Here is a 12486-nt window from a genome sequence, read left to right on the forward strand (position 1 = left end):
TTTAAAAAGTTTCCATGCAGTTGCAGGGATTTCATTTTTGGTGCTGTACCTTTTAATTTCTGTCACACTAATTTCCTCATTTTTGTGTAGTCCCCCTTTCTGAAATTCAATGCTACAGTGTTGGACTGCTGTGGTGTTTTCCCTGCCGCAGGGATGTTAAATTTAATTATATTATGGTCACTATTACCAAGTGGTCCAGCTTATATTCACCTCTTGGACCAGATCCTATGCTCCACTTGGGACTAAATCAAGAATTGCCTCTCCTCTTGTGGGTTCCAGGACCAGCTGCTCCAAGAAGCAGTCATTTAAGGTGTCAAGAAACCTTATCTCTGCATCCCATCCTGAAGCAACATGTACCCAGTCAATAGGGGGGATAGTTGAAATCCCCCATTATTATTGAGTTTTTTTTTATTTTAATAGCCTCTCTAATCTCCCTGAGCATTTCACAGTCACTATCACCATTCCAGTCAGGTGGTTAGTAATATGCCCCTACTGCTTATTCTGATTATTAGAACATGGAATTACTATTCATAGAGATTCTATGGTACAGTTTGGTTCATTTAAGATTTTTACTTCATTTGATTCTACACTTCCTTTCACATATAATGCCACTCCTCCACCAGTACGACCTGTTCCGTCCTTCTGATATATTTTGTACCCTGGTATTACTGTGTCCCATTGATTATCCTCATTCCACCAAGTTTCTGTGATGCCTTCCTCATTTAATATGAGGCACTCTAGTTCACCCATCTTATTATTTAGACTTCTAGCATTGGTATATAAGCACTTAAAAAACTTGTCACTTTTTAGATGTCTGACATTACATGATGTAATTGAATGGGACTTTTTTTCATTTGACTGTTTCTCATCAGATCCTACTTGTATTTTATCATCTTCCATCCTCTCCTCCTTACTAGGACATAGAGAATCTCCATTAATAGATCCTCCCCTAAGGGATGTCTCTGTCTGAACCACATACTGCTCCACACCTCTTGGCTCTCCCCAAGCCCTTAGTTTAAAAACAGCTCAATGACTTTTTTAATGTTAAGTGACAGCAATCTGGTTCCATTTTGGTTTAGGTGGAGCCTATCCTTTCTGTATAGGCTCCCTTTTCCCACAAGTTTCCCCAGTTCCTAATAAATCTAAACCCCTCTTCCCTACATCATCATCTCATCCATGCATTGAGACTCTGCAGTTCTGCCTGTCTAACTGGCCCTGCACGTGGAATTGGAAGCATTTCAGAAAATGCTACCATGGAGATCCTGGACTTCAATCTCTTACCTAGCAGCCTAAATTTGGCCTCCAGGACCCCTCCTATCCTTCCCTTTGTCATTGGTACCTACATGTACCACGACCACTGGCTCCTCCCCAGCACTACACATAAGTCTGTCTAGATATCTCGAGAGATCCGCAACCTTCGCACCAGGCAGGCAAGTCACCATGCGGTTCTCCCAATCATTGCAAACCCAGCTATCTATGTTTCTAATGATCGAATCGCCCATTGCTAATACCCGTCTCTTCCTAATAACTGGAGTTCCCTCCTCTGGAGAGGTATCCTCAGTGCGAGAGGATAACAGAACATCATCTGGAAGGAGAGTCCCAACTATGAGATCATTTCCCTGTGCTCCAGTTGGATGTTCTCCTTCCCTGAGACTGTCATCCTCCTCAACAGCACAGAGGCTGTCAGACTGGGGGTGGGACGTTCTACTGTGTCCTAGAAAGTCTCATCTATGTACCTCTCTGTCTCCCTTAGCTCCTCCAGCTCAGCCACTCTGGTCTCCAAACCTGTACGTGGTCTCTGAGGGCCAGGAGCTCCTTGCACTGAACGCACACCTACGCCACCCGCCCATAGGGCAGGTAATCATACATGCTGCATTGGGTGCAATAAACTGGGTAGCCCCCACTGTGTTGCTAGACTTCTGCCTGCATTCTCTTTTCACTCCTGAAGCTCGTTCCTTTGTTCTTTGTTTTTAATCGAGGGTGGGGAGGGGGTTTGGCTTTAAGTTTAAAGAATGTTAAGTGTATCTAGCCCCCGCCCCAACTCCTTCGCAAAACTCCCGTTAGCCGTTCCTGTTCGCTAGCCCCTCTGGTCACTTAGGAGTGGGCTTTTTAAAGCCCTGGTCTTCCTGAGGGTGGGGAACAGGAACAGCACCCAGCCCAGACCCCCTCTGAACTCTTCTGTGGTCTTCCACATGAGACACCATATTCCGTGTCCCTCCAGAGCACATCAGGGCCCACCTGCACTCTGTTCTCCTCCTTCCCATGTGGCTTCTACGATGGGCATGACTGAAGTCTGGGCTACCCGTGTCCACTCACCTGTTCCCTGCCACATCCAGCACATGCAGCTCCGTGGTGTTGGCAAGTTCAGGAGGCAGAAGCGCCAGGCGGTTGTCACGCAGGGACAGCACATTCAGACTGGCACAGCCCCCAATCTCAGAGGGAAGTGCTGTCAGCCGGTTCCGGTCCACATTCAAATTGGTCAGCTTTGTCAGCTTCCCCAGGGATTTTGGCAAGGCCTGGGTGGGAGATGGAGAGACAGCACAGAAGCCATGATGCCAAAGGCTTCACTACAGTGGGACTCGCAACCCCAAAGCAAAATAAAGGGGAAAGAACACAAGAACGGCTACACTGGGTCAGACCAATGGTCTATCTAGCCCAGTACCCTGTCTTCACACATTGGCCAATGGCAGGAGCTTCAGAGGGAATGAACAGAACAGGTAACCATCAAGTGATCCATCCCCTGTTATCCAGTCCCAGCTTCTGGCAAACAGAAGCTAGGGACACTTCAAAGCATGGTTTTGTATAACTGCCCATCCTGGCTAGCCAAGAGGTTTAGCTCTCTGTCACCTCATGGCAGGGGGAGGAAAAGCAACACCTACATCCCTCAGCAACTCATAACTGCTGGTGAAAATCACCACCTCCCTCTGAATCACAGCCACAATCGCTGCCTCTCCCATCATGGGGCACTGTGGGGAGCAGGGCAGGAGCAGTGGCTGTGGGGGGAGCTCCCATCTACTGTTACACTGGATAGGGGGGAAAAAAACAATGCATATTAACTCCTTCCTAGTTGAGGGCAGTCATCTGGTCCTGGCCCTGGCCGAGCCAGGACACTGAGCTAGAAGAATTCGGCTGAGCCCAGGGGATTCTTCAGCCAACTCATGAGATGACATCAGCTTCATCCAGGGGTCTCCCGAGGATGGATTGTGGTTTCGCATCACCAGAGGGCAGCACAGCAGGTGCAGCTTACTGAAGACTATGGCCCATGGTTGAGGTCAAGGGCCCTGAGCCCTTTGTGGTGCTGGCTGAAACTCCCAGAGCTGCAGCCTGTGGGCAGAGCCCAAGGAGATGACAGACTGGCACGGAGCAGTCAGGGGTTGAGCTAAGCAACACAATAAGGACTGGCGTGACTGCCAGAACACATACTGTCAGCACATTCTCTGTCAGGATGAGCTCCGAGAGATTCTCACAGTCCCCAATCGACTCTGTCACCTCAGCCAGCCGATTTTGATCCACTTTTAGGATGGAGAGCTGTTTCAGCTGACCTGAGCACAGGGAGAGACAAACATGAGCTGCACCAGAGAGTGATATGGGCCCTGCCCACACTACTCAGCCAAATCATCCATGCCGTACCCTCCCAGCAGGGCTTAGCTCACTGCTACCATCCACGGGGTCACATGGTCCCTGCTCCTGGCCCATACTCTCCCATCCAGGGCTACCTCCCTTCCCCAAGAGGTAATACTGCACTCACGCAAACACGATGGCCCTTGCTCCAGCGCACTTACCAATCCCAGCAGGTATGCATTCCAACAGGTTCTGCGACAGCAGTAGGTCTGTCAGTGCCACCAGCCCGCTGATCTCATTGGGCAGCTGCTCCAGCTTGTTCTCAGACACATCCAGACAGACCAAGCGCCGAAGATTCCCCAGCTCCTGGGAGGGGAGAGGAGACACCACCTGGCTCAAGGGAGTGATGGAGTAGGGAGCACAGCAGTGAGGCAACACCCATGGAACAGGTACTCACCGGAGGCAGGGCCGAGAGCTGGTTTCGGTCTAGCCAGAGCTCCCGCAGATTCGGTAGTGCTCCCAGAGTGTCTGGCTGCGACAGAACAAGGAAGCAGAGCGTTAGCCCCTTCCCACAGGAGGGGACCGGCTATTCCCAAATCACCACAATCCAGCTATGACAGATGCTGCAGCTCTGCCGCCTTCTCAAGGCCATTCACGGCAGACCGCCGGGGAAGCAAGTAAGCCAGGGTACCGTGACACGGAAGATCAGGTATTGGGGGGGATCTCAGCTGACACATGCTACGGGTTTCTAGATTAGCCATGCTGGCTGCAAAAGTTCCCCAGGAGCAGGCTAGAAGGGGACAATTGAGATTGTTTGGTCCACAGACGGATGAGAGGTGAGTGAGGGCTTCAGAGGCTTTTGCCTCAGAAGGAATAAATCTCCCTTCTCCTTCCTCCTTGTGGGAATGGGCAGAGATAACTTGATATTAACCAACCACCCTGCTACACCAACATTATGCACCACCAGCCAGCCACAGGGATATACACATTAGCTGGATGTTGCTGCTAAAATGATCAGCAGTGGAACGAATGAACAGCACTGACATTTTGAGAATAATAGTTAGGTTTTGGAGTTAACACTCCACTGAGAAGCGGTTCATGCCTCAGAACTATTCTTGCAGATCATCTGCAGGTTCTGGCAGAAAGAGCTGCACCAGCTCACATGGCTCCCGCTTTAGGAGGTTTTCTTCACCAACAAGAGGTTAAGTTCTTGGAAAGCCAGTTCTGGAGCAGCACTCTGTGGCACATGTCTCTGCAGCTGTGGAAACTACAGAACACACCTGGATTCCTGCTCAGTCAAAGGCTGCAAATACACAAGAGCAGCTGAGCCCAGGTTTCCCCCAGGCACTCTGTGTTCGTCTCCAGCATTCATGGGGTAGAAGGGCCTAGATGGAGGTTTCAGTGTCTGCAGCCCTCAGGGCCGCCATACTAAGATTGGGTATATATACCCCCTGGGAAATACCATGGGAAGTTGCTGGGGTCTCGCTCTGATGGCAAAGCCAAACCAGAAAGGGGAAGGGCAGCAAGCCAGCCCAGCAGGGCTGAAGCAAATGACAAGGGGTGGTTGGGATGGGGACGCAAAGGTCAGAGGTAGCAAAGGCAAGCGACAGAACTGGAGAGGCATAAATCCTCTGGCAGCTAGAGAGCAGGGGAGAGTCCCCCAGAGAAATGGGGATGGGATGTGAGGGGGAAGCAAGATGTGCAACAGGATGGAGGAAAACACCACTCAGCGCTAACACAGCAAGAGAACAGAATGCTGGGAACAGCTACTGGGCTGCAACAGATACACTGGAGTCACCAGCTGCTCCTTGTGATTTCAGATCCTGTCCATCCATCCCCAAAGGGGACCGGGGCACTGTCCCAACCACCACCCACCTCCTCCCCTCCCACCTCCTCCCTCCCATCCGCTTCACCTACCAGCACTTCCAGGTCATTGCCACCAAGATCCAACTGCTCTAACTTGACGAGGAATGAGAGCGAACTGCAGACCATTGAGGGGAGGGAGAAAGAGAGAGAGATTAGCACCAGGGACCCCAGCTCCCCAGTCAATGTCACTGTGAATCTCCCCTGCACCAGGAGACCAGAGTCAGTCTAGATAGCTCTTTCCATGGTGCCTCCAAGCCAAGGGGCTCAGGCGAGTTGGGGCTCTGCCCCACCTCCTATCAGAGCGGCCGAAGCCAACAAGGTCCTGTCTGCTCTGGGCTCCGTGACGTCGGGAGCCCCAGGGAAGACGAGTTGCTGGCGTTTCCTCCTCCAACTCAAGCAGACCTGCTTTGAGCAGGGACATCTGAGCAGGTGAGTTCCACAGCCCAGGCCTGCTGCTAGTCTGTTATGCCATGGTGAAACCCTGAGAACAGGACGATGGCGATAACTGGGAAAAGCTCAAGGGAAAAATGACACACACTCCAGGGGCTGCAGGAGCTGAGTTACAGGAAAGAGGAGTGAGCAAGCACTTCTAGTTCCCTGCCCTCAAGACGGGGAGCCCCACTGTCCCTGCAGAGGATGTGAGAGCACCCTGGGCACTGAGCTGCAGAAAAAGAGGCAAAGGGATGACAGCAGACAAGGTGTTCACTGGATATGGTCTTGTGAGAAGCCTGCCTGGGAGCCAGGTCTTGGCAGCAACCTTGGGGGCAAGTTCCTAGGGCTGGGTGAAAGCAGGAGCTGAGTAGTGCCTGCATCCCTGGGGACTCGTCCTAGGTTCATCTGCATTGACTCCTGGCCCTACATCCCCATCCCATCCTCTGATTCTCAAAACATGGGTCACTATCACACCCCTTCAGATCAGAGATCTTCCTTCCTTTACATCTGCACAGCCTCCTTCCACCCAGCCCTCAGCAGTTCTTCTGCCCTTTTATTCTCTTCAGATGGGTTTCACTAGCTCAGTTTTCACCATCTGACGAAGGAGACTCCTGTGCAGACAGCTGCTCTGCCCTCCAAACCAACTTAAGAATCTGGTTGCATGTACATGGTGAAGCCAAGAGATCACTGGTCGAAAGGGCAGGCTGCAAAAATATCAAAACAACAGGGGAAGAATGGTTCTCCTACAGTAACTGACCATGGTTCTTCGAGATGCTGCAGTCAGCGTGGATCTCATGCACCTCATGCGTATGAGACCGGAATCTTTGGAATAGCAGCATCTATCAGGGCTGCCCACACATGGGCTCTGCACCTCCTCGTGTTCCCAGGTGAGGGCATAAAGCAGCCATGACCCTCCTTAAGACTCCTCCCAGTTTGAATCCTGTGTTAGCGGAGGACTCTGAAAGCAGGGGTGAAGGGTCCGTCGGGGGTTCCACACCAATGAGAACATCTCAGAGAACCACACTTACTGCAGGGTAACCATTCTCTCTTCAAGCATGTCAGTGCAATCCCACTGTAGGTGACTGGCAAGACGCACCCCTTTCAAACAGTGGAATGAGACGCATCAGCTGCAAACAAACGGACTCCAGTTCTGCTCTCCTGAATTTGGCATCTGCTCTGGCAGCTAACTCCAATGCATAATGCTTGACAAAAATCAGTGGATTACACATTACTGCCTTGCAATCTCAGAACCTGGCACATTCCTGAAGCAGGCAGAGCTCTGGTGCAGTTAGCGTTAACATTCAGTGGAAGAGGCGTACCTGTCAGTTGGTGCTTAGCTATCCTTTGTGATGAGATGGCCTGGCCCTTGGAATGGTTGGCTACAACCAGGAATAAATGGGGAGACAGAAAACCAAACCATTCAGGTTCTGTAGTAACGTAAGGCTCTGAAAATGCCCGGCACATGCAATTTGGCTGCTGATTAAGAGTGGTGTCTCAGGAAGAAAGCAGGCAGGTTAAGTGAGTCAGCTAGAATTGTGAGACCACCCAGGGTGAGGTCTCAGCAGCACTTTGTCCCTATGATAGACTATGTAGAGAGGGTCAGCCACAAGCGTTTGAAGCATGCACACTCTCCTGGCTGAAGTGATAGTGACTAGGAAGGCCATCTTGAGAAGGAGATGAACTAAGGAGAATTCTGAAAGGGGCTCAAAGGGTGTCGCATGGCAGCGAGCCTCCCAGCTCGGGTAGACAGGCTCATGCTAGCAGGCTAAAAATAGCTCTGTGGCTGCTGTAGCTCAGGTGGCGATTCTGGCTAGCCACCCGCCCTCAGGCCCACTCTGACCTGTCTGCGGAGCATGGGGGGCTAACCAAAGTCTCCGCCAGAGCAGCTAATTTTACGCACTAGCTTGAGCCCCACAGCGCAAGTCTGTGTACCTGGGCTGGGAGGCTCGTCCCAGCTGGAACAGACAGTCATGGGGTCTCCCCTCAAGGATCTCAAAAGGACAAGGGCCAGGTCCCAGGTAGGAACAGGTTCTTGTCCCATGGGCAAGTACAGAACAGGGTATCAAAGTTCCTCAAGGCCATTAGAAAAGAGAAAATGGAGCACAATTGTAAAGATGACAAACCACGATTGCTGAGCGGTGGACCTTAATGGAGGGTTCCAGATGCAGCAAGCTGTCGAGCATCAGCAGTATCAAAACCCACATCCCTGTTGAGCACATAACCCAAGAATCTCTCATTTTGAGGACGACGTCCTTCTGGTGGATGTCTTCCTCCTCTGTATTAGGATCCCCTGGACGTGTCTAAAGAAGACCTTATCTGTACTACTTAACCATCTAACATCCAGGCCATCAGATACAGGTCAGGATGGATTATCTCACCATGGTGCTGCAAGATCAGGTATGAGTAGCCTGGAAGCTAGACTGGCAGCTAACTGGACACCTGCAGCAAAAATGCCTGGGCCAGCATGGAGTTATGAGAACAATCGTGGCCTTTTCCCTTTTGATTTTGGAAGTCACCCCAAGGATCAGGGGAACCAGAAGAAGGCATAAAAAAGAAGCCCTGGGTTCCACTGCCAAAGGAAGGTGCCTGGGTATTGATCCTGGGCTCATGCCCTCTATGGGTAAAAAAAAAAGTTCTGATACTTTGTGTTGTCCTTGGTGAACAACAGGTTTCTCACAGGAACCCCCCAACAATGCAGTATCGACTCTCTAATGGAGCTCTCCACTCATGACTGGTCACAGATTGTCTGCTCAAGAAGTCCACCAGGACATTGCTGACTCCCAGGAGGTAAAGAGCCATGGGGGTTATCTTATGTTAGTGGCACCATACCCAGCATTTGATGGCCTCCAGGCATGGGGGCAATGAATCGGTGCCTTCTTGCTTGTTTAAGTAATGCCTCACAGAGGTGCTGTCTGTCAGGATCTGTACTATGGAGTTTTGGAAGACAGGTAGGAATGCCATGTAGACCAGCCTGACAGCTCTGCGTTCCAGGCCCTTGTGAGTTCCATGTTTTCCAGGGACCAGATCACTTGCATTTGCAGGTGGTCCAGCTGGGCTCCCTGGCCTATCCCTGAGGCAACCATGATTAAAATCTTTGCTGGGAACAGGGATAAGAATGGTAACCCTCTTCCAGGGAGTAGACAGACCTGATCCAGGGCTGGAGGGGCCTTGAGTGAAGTCTGGCAAGCAGCGTCACGTATGTACATGCTGGCCTAACAGCCAAAGACAAGTCCATATAATCATAGCGGGGTTTGATCTTTTCAGGCAGCTATACCCTCTCTGATCTGCAGTTGATCCCAGCTCCTAGGAGCTCTATCATCCACAATGGATAAAAGACTTTTTCATAGCTCACTGGACGCCCCAGCTGGGCAAACATGGATAGAATGTAAGGTAGGCCTGTTGCAGTCTCCTGCTGGGACCTACCTCTGATTAGCCAGTCATCCAGGAAAGGGTAGACATGGATGTCTTGTCTTCTCAGGTGTTCCGCTACCACTGCTAGGTACTTTGTGAAGACTCATGGTGCTGTGGAGAGTCCAAAAGGCAGAACCTTGCTGTGGTCGTGATTTGGCCCCACTGTAAGCCTTGGGTACCTCCTGTGGGCCAGGTGATGACTATGTGGACATACACATCCTATAAGCAGAGAGACACGAGCCAGCTCTGAGCCTGCAGAGATGGAACGATGGAGGCAATCACTACCATCCTGAATCTGAGATGGCGAGTGTACCTGTCCAGTCTTCTCAGACCTAGGACAGGACAAAGACCCCCTTTTTCTTTGGGATAAGGAAATATCAGGAGTAGAAGCCTCTTCCCCTGTGGTACTGAGGCTCCTAGACAAAACAACAAGGCCACTTCTTTTAATAATAGGTTCTCATCCCTGAAGAAGGATGGGGAATGGGTAAGTAGCGTGTAAGGTATGGAAAATATCAGGGGCAAGACAGCTTCGGAAGGCAGCAAGAAGGCTTTGGATCACCTCCAGCGTGGCTCTCAGCACTCCCATCAAACCTGCTGCCTCTGATGGTGTGGGGTGGGTGGCGGATCCAGAGGACAGCCATCTCCTAGGATGTCAAAATCTTTTCCAAGGTGGGTATGCACGTTGCCAGCCCTGAGAGTATGATGTCCTTTGACTTCCCTTGAGCTGATTCTTACAGGGTTTCTGGTAGGGACCCAGAGTGCAAATCCTTAAGGACCTTAATGTAGCCCTGAGTCTTTCAGGAACCACAGAGCTCCATTCTCCTCAAAGGGCAAGCCCTCGAAGGTGACTTCCATCTTTTTGGGTATCTTGGACACTAACAGCCACAACAGCGTGACAGCTGTGGCCACTAACAGCATGGCTGTGTCAGATGTATCATGGCTGCTCCAGTGACATCTGATTGACCCTCTGGCCTTTTAACTCCCCTGCAGGAGGACAGGGAGATCTTTGACAGGACGGGAGCAACCCTCTCCAACGTGAGGCAGTTGTATTTTTTGCGAACAAGGCCTGGTAGTTCACCACCTGGAGCATAAGTGAGGAGTATGCTTTGCTCCCAAACAAGTCTAACTTCTTTGTGTCTTTGTGCTTTAGAGTGCCTTCTACGGACGTGGATTTCCCCTGGACTGCAGACACGACTAAGGATCCCAGGTCTGGGTGGGTGTAAAAATGTTCAAAGCCCTTTGGGGGCACCTGGTATTTTTTCTTCGCCTATTTAAAGGAGGAGGGGAGAGGGGCCAGGGCTTGCGAAGTCCCTTAGTTGGCTCCAGTATGCCTGTACAGATGGGGAGGGCAATTCTAGTCAAAGGAGTCAAGCTGAGAATATCAAACAGCTTGTGGGACTTTTCATGTAAGACTGTTGTTTTGATGTTCAGAGTCTCTGCTATGTGGGTCAAGAGATTCTAGAAGGCTTTGAAGTGACCAGCCACCAGGGTAGTAGCTGGTGTCACTGCCTCATCACACGATGAAGACAACTCCTTGGGCAGAGATGGGAGTCACTGGTGTTAAACTTCTGCTATCTCTAGCTCATGGCTGCTGATAGCAGGCTCTGGTGTTAGAGGTCTGGCCAACATCGCTCCCTGACAGTGAGATCTCATCTCCCTGGAAGTGTGAGAAGGGGTCTCCTCCAGGATACATGCGATGACAGTCCCCAGTGAGGCCAAGGTGACTTGCCATAGGGATACTTGCATCTGATGAAGTGGGCATTCACCCATGAAAGCTTATGCTCCAATACTTCTGTTAGTCTTAAAGGTGCCACAGGACCCTCTGTGGCCTTGTCTGGGCTGCCTGGCTCACTGCCACTCCTGCCTCACTTGCAGCGGAGTTCCTGGCAGGGGACCTCCAGTAGTGTCCTTAGGCTTACTCTCTACAGCCAAAGAAAAGGCACCCCTGCTTAACAGTGGGGAGAAGAGTAAACTGAAATGGGCTAAGAGAAGTAACCCTCTTTGACCAGTGTGGCTGCACGGTGGGGTGACCTCTGCATCAGGTTCAGTGCAGACACTGAACAGGAGGGGACATCGGGGCCTTTGCCAGGACCCATCTCAGGCCCATCATTGGTTCAGTCGTGGGCCCCGACATTGCAATCGTCTGCTGTTCCCACTTCAGCAGAGGATTTAGAAGCTCCGTCCTTGGAGGAGTGATGTTTCACGCTCCTTGTGGGATGACCCCACATATAGTATGAAGCTGCATTTATGCTCCGTGGGGTATTCTCTCCTGGCAGCACCCTTCTGTGACTTGGACACAGGTGCCAACTCTATCGTTGAAGCTGTTGGCACCAAGGGCATCAGTGTTGAAGGTGGAAGTGCCAGTGTTGACAGTATCATCTTCACTGGCGCTTTTGCTGCCGATTCCAGGGCATGGGGCCTGCCTGAGAAGTGCTGGCCAACGCTCTGCTCCACTCTGGTGGTTGTCATTTCCTCTGGGTCTGGAGTGACCTGCACTGTTGCATAGGAAGTGCATCCCTGGCTTTGCAGGTCCTGCAGGAAAAGTACCAGAGCACCGAGCACCTGCCCAGGATATAGTTCTGCCCCAGACAGAAGAGGCAACAGCTGTGTCCATCAATGAGATGGGGGATGAGTCTGACATAGGATGGGCAGGTTTTGAACCCTGAGGGATTAGAGTCTGTCATGGTGGCACAAAGCCCCTTGCCCCGCATTACAGGTAGGTGCCTTTCTTCTTTAATAGAACATCCCAATTAAAGAAAGCAAGGATTTCCTTCACCAAGCCAGTCCTGAAAAAGACTAGTTTGAAGATCAGGAGAACAGTGATTCAGACACTTGCTCCCCCAGGCAGTAAGAAGGAACCAAGGGAGAGTTGTGGCTGATGCCCCTCATCCTTTCACAGAGGAGAACAGGAGGCACAGGACACATACGCAGCCCTACAGGCCTTGCTACTCAAAAGACTCATCTCACAGGGATGCAGCACACACTCATTCCCACAGTGGGATTCACACAAACATATATTTGAAAAAGAATGGAGGGATACATGGGGGTGGGCATTTGGATTGACTGGCAGACAGATACCGAGCTGAGGTTGAGCTACCATGGATTAGGGACAAGAGTCAGCAGCAGGGTTCCTGACAGGAGGTCTACATTCAGCCATATCAGCCAGCACCTGTGCTCCATCTCCTCCTCTGATGAAGCAATTTACTGTTTGCAGGG

At 51.1% G+C, this 12486-nt stretch overlaps 1 protein-coding gene across 19 annotated transcripts in view; it reads right to left on the reverse strand.

Moving 5' to 3' along the window:
• SCRIB (scribble planar cell polarity protein) overlaps positions 1–12486 on the reverse strand; it is a 210410-nt gene that overhangs the window by 152429 nt on the left and 45495 nt on the right. For all 19 annotated transcript variants that reach the window (XM_054017244.1, XM_054017243.1, XM_054017258.1 and 16 more), the window contains exons 6-10: positions 5479–5542; positions 4019–4093; positions 3783–3927; positions 3424–3542; positions 2317–2516 (exon numbers count right to left, since the gene is read on the reverse strand). In XM_054017244.1, coding sequence (XP_053873219.1) covers positions 2317–2516; positions 3424–3542; positions 3783–3927; positions 4019–4093; positions 5479–5542 — 603 coding nt within the window. The remainder of the gene's footprint in view (positions 1–2316; positions 2517–3423; positions 3543–3782; positions 3928–4018; positions 4094–5478; positions 5543–12486) is intronic.

This window comes from Malaclemys terrapin, chromosome 2, assembly GCF_027887155.1.
Source record: "Malaclemys terrapin pileata isolate rMalTer1 chromosome 2, rMalTer1.hap1, whole genome shotgun sequence".
Taxonomy (NCBI): domain Eukaryota; kingdom Metazoa; phylum Chordata; order Testudines; family Emydidae; genus Malaclemys; species Malaclemys terrapin.